At 39.2% G+C, this 27,669-nt stretch overlaps 1 protein-coding gene across 5 annotated transcripts in view; it reads right to left on the bottom strand.

Annotated features, from left to right (window-relative positions):
* intu (inturned planar cell polarity protein) overlaps positions 1–27,669 on the bottom strand; it is a 93,915-nt gene that overhangs the window by 40,227 nt on the left and 26,019 nt on the right. For 3 of the 5 annotated variants that reach the window (XM_072256141.1, XM_072256144.1, XM_072256145.1), the window contains exons 2-4: positions 25,664–26,259; positions 13,295–13,380; positions 221–430 (exon numbers count right to left, since the gene is read on the bottom strand). In XM_072256141.1, coding sequence (XP_072112242.1) covers positions 221–430; positions 13,295–13,380; positions 25,664–26,259 — 892 coding nt within the window. The remainder of the gene's footprint in view (positions 1–220; positions 431–13,294; positions 13,381–25,663; positions 26,260–27,669) is intronic. The other 2 variants (XM_072256142.1, XM_072256143.1) reach the window with 2 other exon arrangements.

Below are 27,669 nucleotides of genomic sequence, written 5' to 3'. Positions count from 1 at the left end.
TAATTCATTTTACTCTGCTATTTTCACTCTACTCTGTGTAATAGGTATGTTCTTTGGAATATTGCTAAATTGTTCCTGGTTTTGTGGCTAACAACTACCAAGATATTGCATTTAGTTGCAGCCTATTTGTAGAAGATAAATCCAATTTTAATCAAAAAAAAGCCGTTGTTCATGGCAATAATATCTTCCATATACATTTTTGAAAGGATTATTGACATACCTCTTCCTTGGAGTTTTCAGATTCCACCTTTAAAGTTAAATACATTACAATATGAGAAACATTTCCAATATCCGTTTGGAGATCTACAGTGTCTTGACCCCATACAAGTTTCACTAGATTGGCATCAGTGGGAACTGGTTTAGCAATGTGTTCAAAAGCCATGTCAGTTTGTACTTCATCACGGCTTAAGGTTTCAAATGTGAGTTTCACCTGTTAAGAGCCACATTAAAGAAATATTAAAATTGCTTATGGGAAAGAACATTGGAAGTGAAATAATTAGATATATCATAGAAAATAGGCTAACTCTATTCCCATGGTTTTGAAAATACCTCCTTTGTAGTGTACAGTTTATTCCCTTTTGAAATTTTTAATTAAAAACAAAATGCTAGAAATACTATGGGTTTTCCAGAGAGAGAAAAGGGTAATATTTTTGATTGGGACCTTTCATCAGGACTGCTTGTGGAAGTTCTTAATGCTGTATGAAGATGTGCTTCGCCTATTAGAACCGGACATTGTGAATTATGAAATATACTGTTCTTGATTTTTCATCCAATTTAGAAATGCAAAAGGCCAGCGAAGTTAGTGATCACTGGCCAATATGTTCCTGGTCTTACCACAAAATCTTTGGAATACGGGAAGAAACTGGAGTACTTGGAGGCATCTATGCACCCAGAGGTGGAACGTGCAAAATCTACTCAGGCAGCCCCCAAAGTCAGAATCAGACAGTAGGGGGAAGGTAACTGACCTGTTGGCCTGGGACCAGAAGAAGGCAGGAAAGTGAATGGATTTAATTAAGATAGCAGTGGCATTTTAATTTCTCGGTATGCTGGAAGTAAAGGAAAGGTGGCAACAACAGTAAAAGAGGCACTGCAGCATGTTTGTCAAATCCTCTCACCTGGAAACTATATTAAAATATTATTTCTGAGTTTCTGACCAATTTAGCCAAACAGAAATAATAATGCTATATACAGGACTTAATCTTGCTCCTAATACTTAAAAAAGCACCTGGGAAGAAAGACATTCATTAGATTTTCAAGTTGACTATCAAAAAAAATGGTTTGCCGACTCACAAAGCTACTCCCCATTTCTGACACGAGAAGATCTGCAGATGCTGCCTGACCTTCTGAGCTCTTCCAACAGTTTGTGTTTTGTGCCTTGGATTTAAAGCATATTTCCATAGATGCTGCCTGACCTGCTAAGTTCCTCCAGCATTTTGTGTTTCATCCCTTCTCATTTCATACTCCTGTTTATGAGGCTACAGGGTGTCAAAGGACTGAGGAGCATGGATTTAATGCTTCAGTTTTATTGATATTAACTCAGGTAAAGATGTAGACAACAGCATTCACCTATATCCTGTTCTGCACATTACCCTAACTCCTTTTTCATTGTGTTCCCCAAGTCTACTCTAACATAAAACTCCTCACATCAACTTACCCTAAAGGTAAATCTGTCTTTTTCAGCAAACCACTCCGTCTCCATCAACGCCCATGAAATGCAGGAGGAACTCAGCAGGCCAGGCAGCATCTATGGAAAAGAGTAAACAGCTGAAGGGTCTCGGTCCAAAACGTCGACTGCTTACTCTTTTCCATAGATGCTGCCTGGCTTCTGAGTTCCTCCAGCATTTAGTGTGCGTTGCTTTGAATTTCCAGCATCTGCAGATTTTGTTGTGTTTGTCCATACATTTTTGTCTGTTCAACCACCACAGACATTCAATGAAAAGTCTTGCCTCTCCCAAATATCACCCTTATCAAAGCTATCTATCCATTTTCTCTATATACTTCATGGCTTTCACTTGTACATCTCTTTTATTGCTTCCCTACAGAACAGAAAACAGTACAAAAGAAAGTTAGAACCGAAATTTCCACTTCCCCCACTTCACATCTGATATGGACTGAATTCTAAGATTCTGATGCCAGCATGGTCATCATTAATGTGGATTACAGCTGCCTGTTGACAAAATTCAACATCATCTAGTACTGATTCATATGTACGTGAAGTTAACAGTGAATGAATAATGATTATGTGCACAATTGATGGCATAATAGTGCAGCAAGTAAAGCTTTACCATAGTGCTTTCCATTATGCACAGTTCTCACAGATCCAGTGACCAGATTTAATCCTGATCTCCTTTGCTATCAGTTTGGGGTTTGCACATGCAATAAAATGGGTTTCCTCCATGTGTTCCAGCTTTCTTTTGCATCTTGGACATGTAGGCTGCAAGGTTAATTGGTCACTGTAAATTGCCCCTGATGAATAGCTGAGTGGTAACTCTTTGGCGAGATGATTGGAATGTGGAAAGGATAAAAATTGAGACTGGTGTAAATGGATCCTTAGTAGTTGACAAGGATTCCATGGGAAAAAGGGCCTGTCTCCGCGCTGTGTATAACACTGATGTTAACCTATGAATAATGTTTCTTTACCAGATCTAATCATAGCTTGGAGTCCTGCAGGCTTTCACAAGTAAACCAGAATGTGCAACAGGAAGATGATATCTAAGGAGATGTGTTATATAAAATGTGCATCCCCAGAAGACTCATGCTTATCATTTGTAAGGTACTCATACATTGATGGATTTGGCAAGAAAGGTAATGGGGTTTGACTTCACAACTCAAAGAACAAAGCTGTTTGTGGAGATATGGGCACCAAAGGGAAAGGTCCATGTCAGAGGTTGCAAATCACTCTGAGCTCTCTTGAACAAATGCTCTAATAGGTAGTATTCTATGTTTAGGGAATTTATCTCCACGGGTTTCCAAATAGCTTCAGTTAAGAAAGCGTGTCACATGGTCTGGCAAGGAATCAATCATGACCTGAATTTCTAACTGGCAATTACCTGCAAGTATTTTAGCTCTTATCTAATGACACCATACTTCCATGTACAGTTAAAATTCCAGCTTTCTAATGAGTACCATATTGAAATTAACAATCTACGTCAACAGGGGATGTCCCACCTGCGAGTGATACAGTAATGTTAAGTCTGAGTTTGAAAGGTTGGGTTTCTAATGCATTTAGTACCCACCAACTCCTAATTCCATTTGGACAAAGGAGCGAAATTTCTTGCGACACTTTTTTTTTATTTCAAAATATACTTTATTCAAAAATAAATATATACAGTAAACCATTCAATAACTTTTCATCCTTTACATACGTTTCCATTATACTCAGTAAAATACCCGTGTTTATAGCCACCCACGTGGCACTCCAGTAGTTCAGCTTAGCATCTCATTGTTGAGGGGTATACTCCTCGCCCACCGACCCCTCCCACTCCCACGGGTGGAGAAACCTATACTGTGGTCCTTCCCCACCGGGCCCTTGCGGTGGCTGCACCAAGTTTCAGTGCGTCCCTCAGCACGTACTCCTGCAGCCAAGAGTGTGCCAGTCGGCAGCATTCTCCCACGGACATCTCCATGTGCTGGTAGATCATCAAGTTTCGGGCTGACCAAAGAGCGTCTTTCACCGAGTTGATGATCTGCCAGCAGCACCGGATGTTGGTCTCCGTGTGCGTCCCCGGGAACAGCCCGTAGATCAGAGAGTCCTCTGTCACGCAGCTGCTGGGGATGAAATGTGACACTAGCCCGTCCATCCTCCTCCACACCCTCTTTGCGAACTGGCAGTGTGCAAAGAGGTGGGTCACAGACTCCTCCTCACTGCAGTCCTCCCGTGGGCAGTGGGGTGCGGAGACGACGTTCCGGGCGTACAGGAGGGCTCTGACTGGGAGGGCCCCTCTCACCGCCAGCCAGGCGAGGTCTTGGTGCCTGTTGGTGAGTGGTTCCCTGAGCAGATTTCTTGCGACACTTACTCTAGTGAAACACCATTAATAGTACTGCTATCACTCAGTTAACTCTAGATTGTTCCCCCCTCCCCCTTTGGCTCTTCACCATCTTTAATTTTCAAAAAAAAATCTTTTTTTTTCAAATCAAGCTTTAGTCACTCTCTTCTGATCTCTTATCACCAATCTCCATTTTCCAAGTACCTACTAACAAAGTAGGTACAATTATTTTATCTTAAGTATTCAATATGCAAATGGGAAATGTTGTAAATTATATTAAACTGAGCAGTTCAGCATAACAGAATGAACAAATTTGCAAAAGACAGCTTTATGAGCATTGCTACCTTGTATCTTGAGAACTAGATATTCTCTTCAATTTATCCTAGATAGGCAATTCGATTTTGCATAATGCTCTCCATTGGTCAGGGTTGACGATGGATGTTGCATCCTAGCTATCTGCATCAAAGTCGATACGCAAGCCAGGGCAGCATGATATGGAGAGAGCAAACTGTTGCCTATGCATCAGATTTCCCCTCTCCATGCAGCTGATGAATCCAAGGGACTTATACAGTTTGGCATCAGTGGTGTGGCAGGAGTTGTCAGTCAGTGTTGAATTCAATGCAGGACTGCCTTAGGGACTCCAGCTCCGGATTATTTCCTTGAGGTTTACTCCTGAAGCCTTCCCCATCAATGAGTATAGCTGCAAGGCAGTGGAGGTTGAGATCAGAGTTTTCCTTCTCCAAGATGAGCTACCAACCTCAGCTGATGAGCCCCATCTGCCCACAGTGACTGGTTTAAGGCGCCACTAACTCTCCTGTCAGTAGAAGAGGGTCTGCTGGGTTTAGTAACTAAGTCACATGTGAAAGCTAATAGCTAGACTTAGTTGTCAGAAGCTATTTGAGATGTGCGCCATGGGAGCACTTAATAGGTAGTGGGAGCTTATCTCCATTAACCTCCATTGGCTATGACAGCCTTTAGGAACCTTGATTTTGTGACAGCACAAGTAATAAGAGTTAATGAGTAATTAGTAGTTAATCATTTATTTACAATAGAATATTAAAATTTAATTAAAAAAATGATACACAAAAGCCTCTAATTTAAAATTTATAAATGTGAATGACAATGTTTATTTCTACAAGTGAATAACTATGACAGTCATCTTCAAGAAAGGGTGGAGTAAGTACAGGAATCAGTCTTGATTTATTGTCCAATAGAAGAAAAAATAAAAACTTGTAAAACTGTGTTAAATACACAAATTAATATTTTAGGTTAAAATAAGTTTCATTTAAATGAAGTTGCAGTATTAAATTTAATCACATCTGTACAAATTTTCTGTTTGATTGAAAAGCCATAGCCTCACAAGCATTAATAAAAGCTGGCATATGTTCTGCTGCTCAGTAAGAACGTAACATCTTTAGCAGGAACTCTAGTTAATCTAAATTGTGCAGTATTGATTACATTCATAATTGAGAGGAGATTTGATAGAGGTATACTAAGTTAGGAGGGGTATAGATGGGTAAATGCAAGCACGCTTTTTCTACTGAGGATGGGTGGGACTGCAACTAGAGGTCATGGGTTAAGGGTGAAAGGTGAAAAGTTTAAAGGGAATATGAAGGTAAACAACTTCACTCAGAGGATTGAGAGTGTGTGGAATGAACTGCCAGCACAAATGGTACATGCACGATTGATTTCAATGCTTAGGAGAAGCTTGGATAGGTACACGGATGGTAGGCATATGGAGGGCTTTTTGCTGGTGTAGGTCGATGGAAGTTGGCAGTTTTAAATGGTCTGGCATGGACTAGGTCAGTCAAAGGGTCTGTTTCTGTGCTGTAATTTTTTATGACTCTTTGACCCTAAAATGAGTCCAGCTCTCTCATTATTAGATCTCTCTATTTCTATGACACTATTACTGAGAAATACTAACTTCAATATGACAACCAGTTTATCCAGAAAAGAGGTTGAATTTTATATCTCACTAAATCACTAAGGATTAAAACAACAACTGTTTTGTAAAACTTAACTCACAACCAATGTGATCTTATATCATTAATGAATTGATTTTCCATTCTTGTTCCATCGAAGAGTAGCTTTCATTACTCAAGCAGAGTAAAATTTCAAAAGGAAAATTAAAATTCAGCAAGTGGAATTCCTATAGCTTCAGCTGTAGACTGATTAGTTGATCTATATTTGTCTTCTATTTTCTTTTGTCTTTTACGTACTCTATTAACCTCATTCTTTTTTCGTCTTTGCTTAATGTTAACAATGTCAACAGATTTTATTTTTGCATTATTTTCATTTAAATCTCTACAACTATCCTTTCTTTTGTACATTTCCTACTATTTCCATTTTTTCCAGAATTTACCACCTTCTCTACAATTATGTTATTTATTTTCCCATGGAAAATTGTAGCCAGATTAGTATGGACCATTGCAACAATATGACAGTTATAAAGTGAATCAAATCTTTTCCTGAATGTTGAAGGGAAATGAATGATAGGAGATTAGGGGACACTGCTGAGGCTTAAAAAAAAATGCTCCCTATTTGACATTGGTGAAGAGCTACCATAATTGTTGAAGAAATACCATCACAATTACACTTAATTATTTTGCTTGTTAGCACTTAAAATGTGCTGTAAGGAAGACCCATTAATGTTTATGAAGTTAAACAAAGCTCATAGGTTGCTTTGTTTCATTTTCAAAATTATTAATTAAGAAAATTCAGGAGAATTGAATATATTGCAAATGAAATACTGCAACTTTCAGTTGTGTTAAACTTCCATTAAATTTACTGGTAGTAACTTGACTAAGTACTTATCTTTTACATGTAAAGCTCAATCCAGTTTAACTACTTTTAAGACCTTAAAAATGATATATGAAGCCAATCTCAGATGAGATATACAGGTACAGTATATGAAAAACAGAACTATTTAAGAAAGGGAAAGGGAATCTGTTAGCTTATTTTCAACGGTGGGGAAAATGAAAGACACAATGACAGAATATCTTAAAAAGAATAGAATTGAGCAGAGTCAGCATGAACTGACATGATTGGCTAATTATATGCAGTTTTATTCAAATTACCCAAGGACATAATTGCCATAGGATGAATACAGTGAAGCTTCACGAGTCTGGTTTCAGGAATGCTGGGTTTGACATAGGAGGAGATAGTACACCACAGCTGTATTTTCCAGAGTTTAAAAAATGTGAGAACACATTTTTGAAATTTACAAAATTCTTATAGGGCTCTACAGCCTGGCTGCAAGGAGCATGGTTCACCTGTCCGAGAATCAAGAACTAGTCTCAGAATAAGACGTGGTGAAGGGAAATTTCTTTAGAGGGTGGTGAACCTTTGGACTTCTCTACCCTATAGGTTTAAAGGAGTTTGTTATTTAATCCATCCAAATCAGAGCCAGATAGATTTCTGTACATTAACAGATTCAAAGGATAGTACTGGAAAATACGTTTGAAAGAGTATAGCCACATCAGTTCGTATTTCGGAAAGGAAAAGGCAAATCTAGTCATGTATGTTGGATTTACAAGACAAAAGCAAGGGTAACGTGTCAAATTAAAAATAATAATTTATTAATTTACGAGATGTGGATGTTTTTGGGAAGATCAGGATTTATTTTCATGCTTAATTGTCAACAATCCACCCCAAGAAGGTAACGGGTGTGGCTTGGTTGTTGAACCAACTCTTGAATCACCGCAATGTTGAAGAGTAAATATTCCACGGTGCTCCTAAGTAGAAGGTTGCATATTTTTATCCTGTAAGAATCCTATGACATATTTCTGAGCCTGGACTTGGAAACTGGGAGTTATTTGGAGAAGAACTGATGAAAGGTAATCAACCAAAAATGTTAGTACTGCTTCCCTATTTAACAATCTGCAGAGTATTTCCTGTATCTTCTATCATTGTTTCAAAAAGAGAACCAGTTTTGAATAAAATAGACTTTGAAGCAAATTTAGGTAGAGGAAAAAATTGTTCACACTTCAATAAGTTCAAAAAAAATAATGCTCTTCACAGATTGCAGAACTCTTGTATTAATGACAGTGCATCCAAACAATTTAGAATAAAACATGCATGAAAATGTGCACTTCATTGAGACACAGCTCTTCAATGTGCAGTTTAGAAGAGTATTTTAAAGGTGGTTTTCCCCAAACAAAGTGTGTCATGATTGAACTTCTACTTTAGAATGATAGTAGAGAAAACAAATCGGGAAACTCCACTGATTACATTTGAAAACCACTGAGTACTTCGTCTGTCTACGCTTCAAAAAAGGCATCTTTGAAATATACAAAAATACACAAACAGATGGAACAAAAAATATGTTACAAGTCTGGAAAACACAGTCTGAGATACTTCAAAGGATTGATTTCACTGCCAGATTTCACAGAGCAGAGTTAAATTTGGTATTTAACAATCAACATAATTAATAGTTTTGGAAGCATTAATGACCGTATCAAGTCTTATTGAAACAAACTAGCAAATACAGTGCTGTTATCAGTTTCTAATTATCATTTGGAAAAGGTCAACAAAAAGCACCATCTATAGTATTTTCTGCATCAAGAATGCAGGTAAACAAATGAACTCCCTTAATATTTTGCACAAATGATTCAATATTACATATTTTATATTAGTGATTCTTAAGTGAAAGAACAACAAAATTGAGATTCACAAAATCAAAGGAAATAAACTTCTAAATGATGACACAATGATCCCCAAGTTACAACATTAACTTTTGCTATGTCATTTTGTAAATGCTTTATTTGCACTCAGCTTTCCAATGACAGTAAGTAATAATAATGTAATTTATTTCAAGGCTGGTTTTAAATAAGAGCCTACCATTATCATAGAAACATAGCAAACCTCAGCACAGTACAGGCTCTTCGGCCCACAAAGCTGTGCTGCACATGTCCTTACCAGAGAAATTACTTAGGGTTACCCATAGCCCTCTATTTTTCTAAGCTCCATGTACCTATCCAGGAGTCTCTGAAAAGACCCTATCATATCCGCCTCCACCACCGTCGCCGGCAGCCTATTCCACGCACTCACCACTCTCTGTGTAAAAAAAAAAAAAAAAAAAAAAAAAAAAAAAAATTTACCCCTGATATCTCCTCTGTACCTACTTCCAAACACCTTAAAACTGTGCCTTCTTGTGCTAGCCATTTCAGCTCTGGGAAAATGTCTCTAACTATCCACACGATCAATGCCTCTCATCATCTTCTACACCTCTATCAGGTCACCTCTCATCCTCTGTCACTCCAAGGAGAAAAGGCTGAGTTCACTCAACCTATTCTCATAAGGCATGCTCCCCAATCCAGACAACATCCTTGTAAATCTCCTCTGCACCCTTTCTATGGTTTCCACATCCTTCCTGTAGTGAGGTGACCAGAACTGAGCACAGTACTCCAAGTGGGGTCTGGGGTGACCAGGGTCCTGTACATGTGCAACATTACCTCTTGGCTCCTAAACTCAACCCCATGATTGATGATGGCCAATGCACCGTACGCCTTCTTAACCACAGAGTCAACCTGCGAAGCAGCTTTGAGTGGTCGATGGATTCAGACCCCAAGATCCCTCTGATCCTCCACTCTGCCAAGAGTCTTACCATTAATACTATATTCTATATTAATACCATTAATATTACATCATATTTGACCTACCAAATGAACCACTTCACACTTATGTGGGTTGAACTCTATCTGCCACTTCTCAGCCCAGTTTTGTATCCCATCAATGTCCCGTTGTAACCTCTGACAGCCCTTCACATATTCACAACAGCCCCAACCTTTGTGTCATTAGCAAATTTAGTAACCCATCCCTTCACTTCCTCATCCAGGTCATTTATAAAAATCACAAAGAGCAGGGGGTCCCAGAACTGATCCCTAAGGCACACCATTGGTCACCGACTTCCATGCAGAATATGCCCCATCTACAATCACTCTTTGGCTTCTGTGAGCAAGCCAGTTCTGAATCCACAAAGCAATGTCTCCTTGGATCCCATGCCTCCTTATTCCATATACACTACATCCACTGCCCTACCTTCATCAATGTGTTTAGTCACATCCTCAAAAAAATTCAATCAGGCTCGTAATGCATGACCTACCTTTGACAAAGGCATGCTGACTATTCCTAATCATATTATGCCTCTCCAAATGTTCATAAATCCCACCCCTCAGGATCTTCTCCATCAACTTACCAACCACTGAAATAAGACTCACTGGTCTATAATTTCCTGGGCTATCTCTACCCCCTTTCTTGAATAAGGGAACAACATCTACAAACCTCCCATCCTCTGGAACCTCTCCCGTCCCCATTGACGATGCAAAGATCATTGCCAGAGGCTCAGCAATCTCCTCCCTCGCCTCCCACAGTAGCCTGGGGTACATCTCATCTGGTCTTGGTGACTTATCCAACTTGATGCTTTCCAAAAGCTCCAGCACATCCTCTTTCTTAATATCTATATGCTCAAGCTTTTCAGTCCGCTGTAAGTCATCCTTACAATCACCAAGATCCTTTTCCATAGTGAATACTGATGCAAAGTATTCATTTAGTACCTCTGCTGTCTCCTCTGGTTCCATACACACTTTTCTACTGTCACACTTGATTGGTCCTATTATCTCACGTCTTATCCTCTTGCTCTTCACATACTTGTAGAATGCCTTGGTTTTTCTGAATCCTGTCTGCCAAGGCCTTCTCATGGCCCCTTCTGGCTCTCCTAATTTCATTCTTAAACTCCTTCCTGCTAGCCTTCTATTCTTCTAGATCTCTATCATTACCTAGTTTTTTTGGCTTTTCGTAAGCTTTTCTTTTCTTCTTGACTAGATTTACAACAGCCTTTGTACACTACGGTTCCTGTACCCTACCATCCTTTCCCTGTCTCACTTGAAAGTACCTATGCAGAACTCCACGCAAATATCCCCTGAACATTTGCCACATTTCTTCTGTACATTTTCCTGAGATCATCAGTTCCCAATTTATGCTTCCAAGTTCTTGCCTGATAGCCTCGTATTTCCCCTTACTCCAATTAAGCACTTTCCTAACTTGTCTGTTCCTATCCCTCTCCAATGCTATGGTAAAGGAGATAGAATTGTGATCACTGTCTCCAAAATGCTCTCATTTCCCAATACCAGATCAAGTACAGCCTCTCCTCTTGTAGGCTTATCTACATATTGTGTCAAGAAACCTTCCTCAGCACACCTACCAAACTCCACCCCATTCAAACCTCTTGCTCTAGGGAGATGCCAATCAATATTTGGGAAATTAAAATCTCCCATCACAACAACCCTCTTATTATTACATCTTTCCAGAATCTGTCTCCCTATCTGCTCCTCGATGTTCCTGATACTATTGAGTGGTCTATAAAAAACACCCAGTAGAGTTATTGACCCCTTCCTGTTCCTAACTTGCACCCACAGAGACTCCGTAGACAATCCCTCCATGATTTTCTCCTTTTCTGCAGCCATGACACTATCTCTGATCAACAGTGCCACGCCACCACCTCTTTTGCCTCCCTCCCTGTCCTTTCTGAAACATCTAAAGCGTGGCACTCTTAAGCTATTCCTGCCCTGAGCCATCCAAGTCTCTGTAATGGTTACAACATCATAGCTCCAAGTACTGATCCACACTCTAAGCTCATCCACTTTGTTCATAATTATCATTGAATAAAATAAACTTCAAAAAGCTAGATGCCAGAGTTTAAAAACAGACCAAATTGTCTATAGAAATCTGCTACTCTGAGAGTTATAGCAGCTCAGGTCAGAGCTGCTGCTTCACAGATCCAGTGACCAGGGTTCCGACTTCTGGTGTTGTCTGTGGTATCTGCACTTTCTCTGGGTGCTCAAATTTCTTCCCACACACTGAAGGCATGTAGGTGATAGATCAACTGGCCACAGTTAATTACCCCTAGTGTTCAGGTGAGTGGTAAAATCTGGGAGGGGAAGAGGAGAATGTGGGAAGAATTAAAATGAGATTAGTGTTGGTGCGTGCTTAATATTTGGAATAGAAACCGAAAAGTTGCTAAAACTCAGTAAGTCAGGAAGCATCCCTTCAATGGAACTTGAACCATTAACTATTTCTCTTTCCACTAATACTGCCTGACCTGCTGACTTCTTAACCAGCATTTTCTGCTTTATCTTATGCTTCCAGCATATGGAATTATTTTTTAAATTTTCATTTACACTTGATGGTTGGTGTGGACATTTTGATGAGGGGGCTTGTTTGTGTGTGCTATGACTGTACGAGTTCCAATGCATGTGGAGAAAATCCCTGCTGACTGGATAAAGAGATAAAACAAAAACAAACAATGCATTTCCATTGAAAATGCTGAGAAAAATGTTATTTTTCACTAATGTAGATATTATAGAATAATTTAAGTTCAGCACCCTTAAAAATTCTTCCAGATTTAACATGAAGTGATGGAGGGTGAAAATAAGCCATAACAATGGAATTGTGTAAAATGAAATTGGACCTACCCGAGCAACGTTTTGGCCCCTGATCACATCTGAGTATTCCCTACATTTTCTGTTTTATATTAAAAAGGTCAGGTTTTTTACTTATCCTTTCAATTTTCTCTCTCTGAAGTCAATTTCTACTCCTATGTATCTTGTTTCCTGTATTCAATTGGAAACTTAACTCATCCACTCTAACTAGTGTTTATTTGCCTCTCAATCTTCTGCTTATTTCTCAATTTAATTAAAGCAATATGCAGTTGATTATCCTGATCTGTTAGGTCCCAGGTGTTCAGCTTCTCTCACTATATCAACTCAAATTTTTAGCAATTGCTACATAACAGTCTAAATCTTAAACATGTAAAAGCTGGTATTGTATAATTTACTCTGAAATGTGTTCAGGGAAGGCTGGCTAATTCTTCATGCACACCAACTCTATTAAACGACTATCGAGACACGAGCATGTTTCCCAATAAGTAGACATCACTCAGTGAGTGTCCAGCAATATTAATAAATTCAACAGAAACACAATTAGATTGTGAAATTACACACCCCAGTAATGTATGAACATAAAGACAATTCAATAAAACAATATTCAAGTTCTATTACCACAAAACTAAAAATTCACTAGAGTGAATTTCTATCTTGACTACAGAGGCTAGAATTCAATTGAATGAACTGTCCTCATGATTATTACTTCAAATATTTCAATGAAATGAAAACTGGATAAGATTTTATAATCTACTTCAAATTACTGATAATCACATGCAACCAAATATTCAGACCACTTTATTGTTAACATCTGGGAATTATGTACAAAAAAAAATCAGCATGTTAATCTTATTTTTTCATTCAAAATACCTGGATTGGACCTGGAATACATGATAAGACACGTTCTATGTTCTCAGTGGTTACTTCCACATCATTCACAGCAATCAGAGCATCACCTGATGGAGAGAAGATCTATGTTATTATCTGTGTTACATGTGTAATTTAAAGAAATTTGTGCTGTTGGATAATCAACTGTTAAATTTAATCTTCTCCTATTTTCACCAAATAGGGTTCTAAACAGGCCTTATTATTTTGAAGCAGTACTCAATATGGTCAACAATAGATGGCATTAATATCCCAATTTGAATTATATACTAGTGTGATGACACTAAGTCTGCTGCCCACAAATTCTAAACCTCAGAAGAGACTTTAAGCCGCATCTGATTGTGGAAACAGCCATTGTTGAAGTGGGCCAGTGTTAAGAACGGTCAGGCTTTGGCTCAGCAAGCTTTGATGAGAACAGACAGAGGCTAAAGGTGCTAAGTCGTTTGTTATTATTTGTTTTGATTATGGAATTTGGGCTTAAAGTTGGAGCCAAAGGTATAACAAGCTCAGTGAGTAGAATCTGAGCAAGTGACCCTTGTAAGTGCAAAACTCACAAGGTTTCAGAGAGAGGCACAGATAAGAACAGTTAAGCTATTTTTTATTGTCTGTAAATCGTTAGTCCTTAGTTCAGTGTGGACAGGATGGTTAAGGTGGTGGAATGCTCCTCCTGTGAGATATGGGATTTCAGGGTACCTGACAGATTCCCAAATGTCTACATCTTCAAGAAGTACACCAAACTTCAGCTCCTGAGTGACAAGGTCAAGGAATTGGAGCTGGAGCTGTATGTACTCAGGACAATCTGTGAGGCTGGAAACCTCAAAGATGAAACTTTTACTGATGTGATCACACCCACAGGGCAGGCTTCAGATAGTAGATGGGTGATCACCAGAAGTAAGGAAGTAAGCAGTCAGTGCAGGGTTCCCCTGTGATCATTCCTCTCAGCAACAAGTATCCCCTTCTTGGATTCTGCTGGGGAGGTGACCTATCAGGGCCCTGCAGCAGCAGCCAGACCAATGGCACTGTGGCTGACTCTGAAGTTCAGCAGGGAAAGGTAAAGTCAGGAAGAGTGATAGTGAAAGGAGGCTCGACAGTTAGGGGGACAGACAGGAGATCCTATGGCTGAGAAAGACACCAGGATGGTGTGTTGTCTCCCAGGTGCTAGGGTCCAGGATGTCTTGGAACGGCTGCAGAATATTCTCAAGGGGAAGGGTGAGCAGCCAGAAGTCATGGGCACTAATAACATTGGAAGAAAGGGGGAAGAGGTCCTGTACAGAGAATATTGGGAGTTAGGAAAGAGGCTAAGGAACATTACCTTCAATGTAGCATTGTCTGGATTACCCTCAGTGCCACATGCTAGGCAGAGCAGGAATAGGATGATTGTACAGATGAATGAGTGACTGAGGAACTGGGGCAGGGGGCAGGGGGCAGGTTTGCAGGTACTTGGATAATTGGGATCTCTTCTGGGACAGGGGTGACCTATATAAGAGGGATGGCTTGCACCGAAGACATAATGTTTGGCTTGTCCACTGAGTCCATATGGGTAAAACTCAAAAATAGGAAGTGTGTAATCACTCTGATGAGACTGTACTACAGAATCCTCCGCCCCCCCCCCCCACCCCCCGCCCACATAGCCACCGGGATATTGAGGAAAAGGTATGCAGGCTGATTAAGGAAAGGTGTAAAGACAATAGGTTTGTTGTCACAGGAGATTTCGACTTCCCCAATATAAACTAGGACCTTCAGTGGTTTAGACGGGGCAGAACTTCTTGGGCGCATCCAGGATGATTTCATAAATCAACATGTTGATGTTCCACAAAAAACAAAATCTTTTTGCACTTGAATAGCTCGTTCTGATAGTATCCTTAACATCAATATTACATTCCTTGTACCTTTGTCTTTCACAAAAAGCATTTGATAAAGTGAAACACAATAAGTTATTTGAAATATTACAGAAAACTCTAGATCTAGATTCCAAAGACCTCCACCTAATCAGAAATCTGTACTGGGAACAAACTGCTGCTGTAAGAATAGATGGAGAAGCGAGTCAGTTTACAAAAATCAAGAGAGGCATTAGACAAGGGTGTGTTTTCTCCCTTGATTTATTTAATGTGTACAGTGAAACAATATTACAAAAAACAAGAGACATTTTGGGAATCAAAGTTGGTGGTGAAAACATCAATAATTTCAGATATGCAGATGACACTGTGTTAATTGCAAGTACGGAGGAATAACTACAAAACTTAATTGATATAATTGTTGAAGAAAGTGCAAAAACGGGTCTATCTACCAATTGCAAAAAGACAGAATGTATGGTGATATCCAAAAAGGAGAATCCTATCTGCAGGCTGAGAATAAACGGGGAAGACATAAGTACAGAACTTTTGCTACTTAGGAAGCTGGGTGACATCAGATGACAGGTGCTACTTGGACATCAAAAGAAGAATAGGGATGGCAAAAGACACCTTTATGAGAATGAAGAGTATACTGACCAATACTAAACTAGGGAAGACAACCCGCCTCAGAGTACTGAAATGTTACGTTTATCCAGTTATGTTATATGGCTCAGAATGTTGGACAATATCTAGTAACATGAGGAAACGAACTGAAGCAGCAGATATGTGGTTTTTGAGGAGGATGGAAAGAAAATCATGGATGAAATGATTATCTAACGAGGATGTCATGAACAGAGCAAACACAAAAAGAGAAATAATGTATGAGATCATGAAAAGGCAACGTAACTTCATTGGACATGATTAGTAAAGAGGAGTTAGAATGCACGGTAATTATGGGAAAGATTGAAGGGAAGAAGCAAGAGGAAGACAAAGACAAATGATGATGGAGACAGCAGCCAGAGAACTGGAAATGAATACCAATGAATTGATCCACTTAACCCAAAACAGGAGTGTGTGGGCCACAGCAGTCAAAGCTCAGACTGGGCACGGCATCCGATGATGATGATGATCCACAAGAGGAGGAGCTGTACTGAATTTGGTGTTGGATGCTGAGACTGGCCAAGTGACCAATCTTTCAGAGGGTGAACAGTGACCACAATTCCTTAGGTTTTAAGAAAGCTATAGGTATGGATAAGTATGGACCTTGTGGGAGACTATTAACTATTACAAGAGCATTAGGCAGGAACTGGGGAGAGTTGACTGGGAACAGTTGTGTTTTGGACAAGTCCACATCTGACATGTGGAAGGTGTTTAAACACCAACTACAGAGTACAGGACAGGGATATTCCGGACAAAAGGAAGGACAAGGATAGGAAAGTAAAGTAAAGGGCATTGGATGTTGAGCGAGGCAGTGATTTAGACAAGAATAAAAAGGGAAAGTATATAAAGCTTAGGAAGCTAGAATCAAACAGAGCCCTGGAGGATTATAAAGAAACCAGAAAAGAACTCAAGAAGTGAATTAGGAAAGCCAAGAGCAGTTATGAGAAGTTCCTGGCAAGTCAGATTAAAGAGAATGCCAAGGTTTCTATACATACATCAGGAGCAAGAGGATAACTAGGGAGAGGATGAGACCACTCGAAGATAAAAGGGGAGAACATTTGCTTGGATGCAAAGGATGTGAGAGGGGTCCTTAGTAAGTACACATCTGTATATACAAAGGAGAAGGACATAGAGGATAAGAAGGTCAGTGCCGAGACTATTAATGTGCTAGAGCATTTCAAGTATCATGTATTGCAATATACTGCTGCCACAAAACAAGTTTCACGACACGTGCCAGTGATATTAAACCTGACTCTGATGAGCATTTAAGGTAGGTAAGTCCCCAGGGCTTATGATGGGATATAACACAGGTTGTTCAGAGAGGCAAGTGAAGAGATGGTCGGGGCATTGACCAATATCTTTGTGTCCTCTGTAGCCACAGGCAATGCCCCAGAGGCCTGGTGAGTAGCTAATGTTGTTCCATTGTTCAAGAAGGGAACCAGGGATAATCCTGCAAACTGTAGACCAGTTTCACATCAGTGGTAGAGAAGTCACTGGAGAGAATTTGTAGGGATAGAATTTATGAACATTTGGAAAACGATGGCCTAATTAGGGAGAGCCAGCATAGCTTTGTGCAGGGAAAGTCCTGTCGTACTAACTTGATAGAAATTTTTGACAAGGTGATGAGGGTGATTGATGAAGGTAGAGCTGTGGATGTCGTCTACATGGACATTCGTAAGGCGTTTCACAAGGTCCCTCATGGAAGGCTCATCCAGAAGATTAAGATGCATGGGATCAATGGCAAACTGGGTGTTTGGATTCACAACTGGCTTGCCCATAGAAGACAGAGGGGTGATCGAAGAGACTTATTCTAGCTGGAGCTCTGTGATTAGTGGTGTTCCACAGGGATCTGTAGTGGTAGCTCTGATGTTTGTGATGCATATAAATAACCTGAATGAAAATGTACATGGGTGGACTAGTAAGTTTACAGATACAAAGATTGGTGGTGTTGTGGATAGTGTAGATGACTGGCAAAGAATATAGTGGGATATACATCATTTGCAGATAAGGGCAGAGGATTGGCAGATGGAATATAACCAGGCTAACAGTCAAGTGTTGCACCTTGGTAGGTCAAGTGTAAAGAAACAGTACACTGTTAAGGGCAAGACAGAACAGAATAAGGAATGCTGAAACACACACAAAATGCTGGAGGAACTCAACAGGCCAGGCACCATCTATGGAAAAAAAATACAGTCAACGTTTTGGGCGGAAGGGTCCTGCCAAAGGGTTTCAGTCCAAATCGTTGACTACTTTGTTTCATAGATGCTGCCTGGCCTGCTGAGTTCCTCCAATATTTTGTGTGTGTTGCTTGGATTTCCAGCAACTGCAGATTTTCTCGTTAAGGAATGCTGCGTTTTCTTTGTAGCAGTTACACTATATTCTGTCATCGCTTTAGCTTGTACTACCTGAATGCACTGTTGTAATGATTTGCTTTGTATGAACAGTATGCAAGACAAGCTTATTACTGTACCTTGGCACGTGACAATAATCAACCAATACCAATTCTCTATGCAATTACAGCTACCCTTTACCTCCTTGTTCCCTGTCATCCATGAACCCAAACACTACTGAGAACCCAAAAAAAAGTGCAGATGCTAGAAATCTGAAACAAAACCAGAAAATACTAAGAAAATACGTAGAATATCAGGCAGCATCTATGAGAAGAGAAATAAGAGTCAATTCTTCAGGTCAAAGACTTTGCATCAGAGCTCTGATGAAACATCAGCAACCTAAAATTTTAACTGATGATTCTCCCTCCATAGATTTTGCCCAACTTGTTGAGTATTTTCCATGAATGCCTTAAAAATCATATTTCTAGCACCTTCAGTTTTTTGCTTTTAGCTCACTCTGACCAATCTTTGGCATCCTAGTGCAGAAGGCCAAGGAGAGGTCAGTGTACATTTTGACTTGGTACATTGTAGCATTCCAAAATTGGCACAGGGTTCAACACTGTCATATAATCAATCATTGTAGTCTTGTATATCTCATTTCCAGCTTTATTTTTGTCCTCTCTCTTTTCAGGTATTAAAGATGTCATTTTCCATTCCAAACCATGCTTCCATCAGATACAACTTTGCAAGCTTCTCACATCACAGTTGCTGGTGAATGCAGCAGGCCAGGCAGCATCTCTAGGAAGAGGTACAGTCGACGTTTCGGGCCAAGACCCTTCGAAGGGTCTCTGCCCGAAACGTCAACTGTACCTCTTCCTAGAGATGCTGCCTGGCCTGCTATGTTCACCAGCAACTTTGATGTGTGTTGCTTGAATTTCCAGCATCTGCAGAATTCCTCGTGTTTGCAAGCTTCTTTCAGGTTGCATCATCATCGCTTTCACCATTAAATCTCAATATTTCCATCCATCAGAAATCGTCTCTGCCGTTTTCCTTTCTCTGTAATCTAACACCTATTTCATTTCTAACCTTTCTCAGTTCTGATGAAAGTAATCAACTTTAACATTAAACATTTCTTTCTGCATTTTCCATTTTTGTTGCAATAATTTTGCCTTAGAAAGTTAAAATACATTTCTGGAAGCCTGTAATTGATAGAAAGAATAAGAATAAGAATATCTTTATTGTCATTGTTGTGGAGCAATGAAACACAGTTTAGCAGCTCAACGTTTTGCAGCACAACAAAATATAATACACAATATATTAGAATATAACATATATACATAAAATAAACTCTAAAACTTCAGGAGTGCAGTCCAAAATTAATAATATATGGATGGGGGGGTAGTTCATTCACTAATGAAATAAAAGCAAAAGAACTATGCCATAAATTTAGACTCTAAATTATTCCTGAGCTGATCGCAGATGATAGTAAACTTTATGATAGCCAAACCAGAGTGCTGAAGGATATTAATTCCAGGGGAGTCTTGTTAATGTAGTTTTTCTGAAATAATCAGCTTCATGGCTCGGTTGATGTGCTATGTTTCTTTTTCCCTCTTGTTACGATGTTTAACATTGAAATAAAAATGATGGAAAAAGCTGCAATGAATGTATAAAAGATTAGCAAGGTAACTGTTGGCCTTGGGGATTTTCTCAGGGCTATACCATAATAAGGGAAGGATGGGAGAAATCTATCGAGAACAATAAAATGAAAGGTCTGGCAGTAAATCAATGATTGTGACACTCCAAGATAGCTCAAGTTACCAGTAAATAAGTTTGCATTGACTACTGACATACATGGCAGCTCGCACAATTTGAATCTTGCAATGAATGCACATACTTACTTTTTTTATTTCAATGGCAAGGATAGCTTTTCCCTTAAAAAAAATAGGTTTATGGAAGCATGACCCAATGAAATTTAACGTAATACAAGAGTAAAGAACATGGAAGATGCCTATGTAAAATCCTTTCAGCAGAGGCTCCTGCAGTGTACTACCAGAGAAGGTGTTGGAAGCAGATACAATTATCATGTTTAGAACATAGAAATCTACAGCACATTACAGGCCCTTTGACCCACAATGTTGTGCCGATCATGCAACCTACTCTAGAAACTGCCTAGAATTTCCCTATCGCATAGCCCTCTATTTTTCTAAGCTCCATGTACCTATTTAAGATTCTCTTAAAAGACCCTATTGTATCCACCTCCACCACCGTCGCTGGCAGTGCATTCCACGCATCCACCACTCTGTGTGAAAAACTTACCTCTGACATCCCCCTTGTACCTACTTCCAAGCACCTTAAAACTGTGCCCTCTTGTGTTAGCCTATCAATGTCACGCTGTAACCTCTGACAACCCTCCCGACTATCCACAATACCCCTCAAATTTTATGTCATCAACAAACTTAATAACCCACCCTTCTACTTCCTCATCTGGGTCATTTATAAAGATCACAAAGAAGAGGGGTCCCAGAACAGATCCCTGTGGAACAGTCCTTTTGTAATTGGACTGCTTTCGCTCCAAGAGTTTGACTAGCTTCTCTGCTGTGTCTTTCCCAGGCTAGTGGCCCACAGACTATTACAATGTACAATGTATTCACTTTTGGGTGTAGCTCGAAGGCATTGCTTCTGTGCTGTGGGTTGTACAGTGTTGAAATCTGACCAAGCTCTTGTCCACCCATGTTCCTCCACAGCCACAGTGAGACTGCAGGATCTCCAGATGAGTCTGGAGTGGGGGGGTGGGTGGAGACAGTGGCGGAGGGGACAGAAGGAGCGACGCCTGACTTCAGGGAGTGCGCCGCTCTGCAACACAGAGTTGCTATTGTTCTGGGTTGGAGGGGAGGGGAGGGGAGGAGAGGGAAGAGGTAGGAGAAGGGAGAGGATTGGAGGGTATTACGTGAATGGTTGTAATTTCTTTAAAATTAAAGTTCTGTCAATGCAAATATGTCTAAAAAATTATTCTTGCACCCTCCCTCCAATACACCCCTCACCATGTCGATCACCACCTCCCTCCCCATCTCCATTACCCACTTAATTAAGTTGCTAAACTTATTGATATAGTTCAAGTACAGGACAATGAGATTAGTGCAAATAGACAAAAAAGTTGTCCAAATGTGGAGGGCTGAACAGCTCATTTCTGTGCTGTACAACTCTACAGTATGATTCCATGAGAGGATACAAAGCAAAATCCTGGAAACTTAAGACAACTAGGAATTACTCTCCGTGCAACTCAAATGGTAGGTCTCAAGCAGCTTTCCCATTGGTAATTCAGTTTCATTCTTTTAAGAGTTGCTGTCAGAGTTAATGCATCACATTGCTTTAAAATAGAGAGAACATGAAAACATCTATCCTCCAAATTGTTTTTTTACAAACTAGTAGATTTCATAACTGCTTAACTGAATCAGAAAATATAGTACCCTTTTAAAAACGACAGATTGAGCTCTGACAGCATCCATCTCTCAAATTCTCAGTGGAAATTCCAGCCCTCTCTTCCCTTCATGTCTGCCCTACTCTTGAACTCACTACACAATCATATCAGCTGTCACCCTATAGGCTACTCCATCCAGAATATCACCCCACCCCATTTGTTCATTCAACAGTTTTGTCCTCTTTCTTATCTGCTCCTCCCCCAAAAGTAAATGTATCAAGCTCACAATCCTTGAAACTTCTGAAAAAAAGAACTAAAATCAATACAACCAAATATGAAGTCGGTATTCTATTGAAGGTCATGATCTAAGCTCATTGTGTGCTTATTGAAGCTCTGTTAGAAGCTAGTTCTCTATGGAAATAATTATGAAGTTCATTGAATACGAATTGGATAATTCGCATAAATCAAAATACTCAACCAATATATTACACTTTGGACTTACTGCCTTTGACTATTTATTTTCTTAGTTAAACTGCTTTCATGTCATCATTGGTTTGAGGTGATATTTGAAGCAAAATCTGAAGTACACTCATTGAATAGAGTGTAAATGCACCGTCAAGATAGATACTTTAAATGATCCCAAAGGAAATTACAATGTCACTGTAACATTACAAGTGCACAGATATACAAATATGAGGAGTACGAAAGAATAAAAAAAATGACCTCAGTCAAATGGGGAGGGGGGTGGGGTCATCACTTACCCCACTAAAGGTTGACGCACTTAGAGCCTAATGGCTGAGGGTAAGAATTACCTCATACAGTGCTCATTAGAGCAGTGCGGTTGTCTTAGCCTGTTACTAAAAGTGCTCCTCTGTTCAGCCAAGGTGATATGCAGAGGGTGAGAAACAATGTCCAGAATTGCCAGGATTTTCCGTAGGTCCTTTGTTCTACCACAGCCTCCAATGTGTCCAGTTTGACTCCTATAACAGAGCCAGCCTTTCTAATCAGTTTACTGGGTCTGTTGGCATCACCTGTGTTAATGTCATTAACCCAGCACACCACCACATAGAAGATTGTACTGGTGACAACAGACTGGTAGAACATGAAGGAGAGGCCTTTATACTCCGCAAATGACCTCAGTCTCCTCAGGAAGTACAGGCAACTCTGACCCTTCCTGTACACGGCCTCTGTGTTGGTGCTCCACTCATGTCTGTCATCCAGGTGCACCCCCAAGTACTTGTAGGTCCTCACCACATCCACGTCCTCACTATCAATAGTAACAGGGAGCAGTGCAGGATTAGTCTTCCTGAAGTCCATCACCATTTCCTTTGTCTTACTGATGTTGAGCTGCAGATGATTTAGCTTGCACCATCTGACAAAATTCTCCACCAGGGCCCTGTATTCATCCTCCTGTCCTCCCTTTATACACCCTTTGCTGAGTCAGAGAATTTCTACAGATGACGTGACTTAGTGTCTAAAGTCTGACTATACAGGGTGAACAGGAAGGGAGCAAATACTGTAATAGTATTATAGTATAATGTTTTTATTTATTTAATTGGTTTTCTTTATCTAATTTTAGGATTTGCGTGAAATCTGATCACATTTTAGGTCATATTTATACAAAAATAGAGAAAATTCTACAGGGGTCACGAACTTTCTAGCACTACTGTAACTGATTTTGATACAGGATGAATACAAGAAGGTTTAGAGGGGTTAGGTTGCCAGAGTCTGTTTATAATTAAATTTAAGTGTCTTCTGATTCACAGACATTTTAATTATTTTGGATACAATGATCCAGTCCAAGAGCCAGAGTAAGCAGTGTTTTTGTTCAATGTGGACTGAGTCATATCAATTTTATTGCGTAACACACATATTAAGTTAGTCAATTAAATACATTCAGAAATTGTATATTTACACATAAGATTGGACCATAGTCTTCTATGCACTTCCCAAGATGCTTCTATGAATGACAACTCGTTAAAAACACATGGTTATTAGAAAATCTGTCTGAATCGTTTCATAGAACCAGATGGTTCCTATGGATCTGACTGAAGTAAAAAACAAAAAAAAAAGAAACCTCCTGCTGTTTTGTAACCATAGCATTGAGAGCCTCCAGCTCTGGCATTCCAATCTGCTAACCTTTAGCTCAACCTTCTCTAGTTTAAAATTACATTAAACATTCTGTTCCTCTTCCTTAAGTGTACTACCTGCCATGATTAATAACTGTTTATTACATTGGACACTGATGTACATAAATTTCATTCTGCATGGGAAAAACAAAATTTGAGGTTATGACTCACTATTCAAGTACTCTTAACCATATACAAGGTATAGACTTGAGAGAGTCAACGCTGCCATTCAATCTCAACCAAATGCTTTGTTTAACACTCTTAAGCCATTTAGTTTCATACAATGCATTCCCACCAAATAATCACCTGGATATACAAAACAGAATAAATGGTAAGCATGGTTAAGATTTAAGGTGGTACATGACAATCAAATGACCTACGTTGTTCTGCATAGCAGTAAGTCCTTTGGTTGTTTCAGGAGCTTAATTGATCAAACTAAACAGAGTGGCTTGCGGTGGTGAAAAAGGTTAGGGTTGTTCAGTGATGAATGACTTGCTGTAAGATACCCAGCCTAGGAATGGTTCTTATTAGCACAATATTTCTGGCATGACAAAATTAAGATATTCTTCTGGGATAAATGGTGGCTTGTTTCTCTTGTCCAAGATGTTCATTTGACTGGCTGAAATGTTAATTGTTTTGTTTTGTTATCCATGGAACTGAGCAATATTGAACACTGCTATCATTAACAGCCATCCATGCTTCAGAGCTTATGATAGAAAGTAATTGACAAAGCAGTTCATGCCAGTTTGGCTTAAGTCACTGACTCAAGAAACTCTTTTATCTGTGCCATTCTGATCATTGAGAAAAGGATAACAAATAACCAGATTGAATTTATCCTGCATTTTGAGGAAAAGAGAATTTAATATTTTCCACTTTGTCAGGCAGACACTCATAACCTAGCTATACCTGGATAACTGCTCTGGAAACGCTTCTATTCCTGGAACACAGTCTTCAGCACTACCATGGAACATAGTCAGAGTCTCTAAAAACTGTGTGAAATCCATGCTCTCAGCTTTCTTTGATGTCATGTTTAGTGAATGGCTTTGGTTGAAGATAAGCTGATGTGGAGGAATGTATGTGGAAGCCAAGACAGATGATCCACTCTAGCTAAAGTTGACTGCACTTAGCACTCTGAACAGTAGCTGAAAGGAGCAATCAAAATGTCATTAGGTCCAAAAGTAATAATGCAATGGATTTGGTAAAGATGCGTATTTTGAAAGATTAAAGTATTTAATTCCAGCACCTGCATTGTCATTATAACTTACAACACTAGAATGACTGGTTTCCTGAACAAGAATGGCAAGTTTGGAGCCATCAGTAATGAAGTGATAGTTACCTAAATAATGGACAGATTTGTGCTGGCTGTGACTGGTGTTTGCAATGGGATGCACACAGGTAGCAAGTCCACTCCAACTCCTGGACATATTAAATGACACACACCACACCACTCTGTCCCTGAATTCCATTTTACCCATTGACAAGGCTTGACTGTGTTGGGGTTCCAGTATTATAATGAGGAATGCATTTCTTGGATCCTATACCAGCTAGATCCAGCTTGAGTTTATGAGGCAAGACCATTTTTTTTTCTTTAAGTTCAATGTTTTCTTGAATAATTAAAAAAAAATAGAATCTGTTGTAAGGGCGCAAAGTTCTGTTCACAGCTTTGCCTCTTCAAGGCTCTCTGAAAGTTCCAGATGTGGGCCTCAGAAGTGAATCACTCAAGGCTAACTCTGTGCTTAAGCCTCTTGGATATGGAGGGGCAGTTTGATCAGATGCAGGTGGGGAAGGACCATGAGAAGCAAACTGAAACTACTTTTCTGAATTCAGAAGTAAACCTTGTATTACAGCATGAGAAACAGGTTGCCAAATGGTATACATTTGTTAAAAGTAGATTTTTCTGTAAATGTGACTTTATCAATTGGTATATCCTAGATTCCTTTACAAAAATACATTTTACTTGTATAAATACATATTTTCACTCTTACCTATAAATATTTGACCAGATTTCATTGCTGTACTGCCATGAATCAAACTGTATACAATAATTCTCTCTTCAGCTAGTGTTTTAGCACCTGTGAATTTGTCCAAATGTTTTCCTTCTGCTGGATTTTTTCTTGAAGGCTGACAGACAATCCCCACGTAAGCTTCCAACAGCTTTGTCCCTTCTACAAGAAATTCGTTATTTATTTTATTTGGATTAATATAAACATACACATCCTTGTATGATAGTTGTACCGATACCCCAGTTCTAGGGTTTGGCTGGTGCTTCAATATGGAAACAGGTCTCGGTGGTTGATTACTATTTGGTTCATTTGCTTTGCTGCAAGAATGTCCATGTATCCGGCTTTTCTTTTTTAAAACATTAGCAAGCTTTCTAAGTCTGTGTTCATGTATGTAAGGCTCTTTTAGTTTATGGTCAGTAATGATCTCTTCTTCTTTATCACTAAACCTGACATGGTTGATTAATGGCGCTGGCACTGAATTAGCTTGGATAAGTACATCCTCTTCATCTTCACTTAGTTCCAGGTAGAACAGTTCTCCATTCTTCTGCACATCATCCAACCACTCAGGTTCAAGATCACTGCAAAAATAGATAACAGAGTTGAAGTTGGAGGAAGATGTGTAGGAAACCTGGAAACTACTGCTAGGTAATTGGCTCACACCTCTAACTTTTGCAATGCTTTTGTTCTGGCTGCACAAGTCATTATATAACCATGCAAGAGAAAAAACATCAATGATTCTCTACTTTTGCCTTTTAAAATTTTGCAGTGCTGCCAAAGACTACAGAAAAAAACCAAAAGTTTAAAATGTCTCCTCTTACTTCAACTGTTGGTTGTTCTTTCTTGCTGATATATTGAAAAAGTGACGTACAAATTAAAAAAGAAATTGGTCTTTACTTAGAATTCAATGATAATGGAGAGGTTTCACCTCCCATTCTATGGGATACTCTGAAGGCTGTTTTAAGAGGGAAAATTACAGCGATATCTTCATATAGAAAAAAATAAGGAATAAAACATTAGAAGAATTACGAAATAGGCTGAGGGATCTAGAAAAAAAACAAATTGAATTTGGCACAGGATACATTAAAGGAAATATTAAAAAATTAAGAATGAAATTAATAGTTTGGCTACGCAAGAAATCAGGAAAAATTTAATGTTTCTGAAACAGAGACATTATGAAAGTGGATGTAAGTGTATGAAAACACGGGCGTGGAAACTGGGAAAAAAAGATGGCAGAAAATACAATTCATAGAATTAGGGATCCAAGAACAAAAATGATAAAAAAAAAAATAAGCTGTGAAATTCAAGAAGCTTTTGAAGTGTTTTACAAAACTCTATATTCCAAGGTTCCGGGGGAAGCATAACCCAAATTGACACCTTCTTGAATTCTCTAGAGTTACGCACTTTAAGCGAAGAACAAAATAGAACAATGACTGCTGACACAACTGAAGTTGAACTAAAAGCTGCAATTAGTAGGCTTAAATTAAGCAAGTCACCAGGATCAGATGGGTATATGGCAGAGTGGTACAAAGAATTTAAAAATGATTTAATCCTGTCTTACTCCCCACACTGAACTGGACCCTAAGAAAGGCAAAATGCCACCCAGCTGGAAGGAAGCGATAATCTCAGCTATACCGAAAGAAGGCAAGGATAAAATGGAATGTGGGTCATTTAGACCAATATCTGTTCTTAGGTTATTTACCTCCATCACGGCCAAACGATTATAAGAGTTTCTACCAATACTGATACACAAGGATCAGACAGGTTTTATATAACAACGCCAAACACAAGACAATATATGAAGGACACTACACATTATGGATCATATACAAAAAAAATAAAATCGAAGCAATAGTGATAAGTGTGGACGCTGAAAAGGCACTTGATTCGGTTAATTGGAATTTTCTTTACAGAGTTTTACATAGATTTGGTTTCCATGACACAATTATTAAAACTATACAGGCACTATATGACAATCCTACTGCGAGGAT

The sequence above is a fragment of the Mobula birostris genome, chromosome 4 (assembly GCF_030028105.1).
Source record: "Mobula birostris isolate sMobBir1 chromosome 4, sMobBir1.hap1, whole genome shotgun sequence".
In the NCBI taxonomy this organism is placed as follows: Eukaryota; Metazoa; Chordata; class Chondrichthyes; order Myliobatiformes; family Myliobatidae; genus Mobula; species Mobula birostris.
This window is presented reverse-complemented; position numbering and strand designations above follow the sequence as displayed.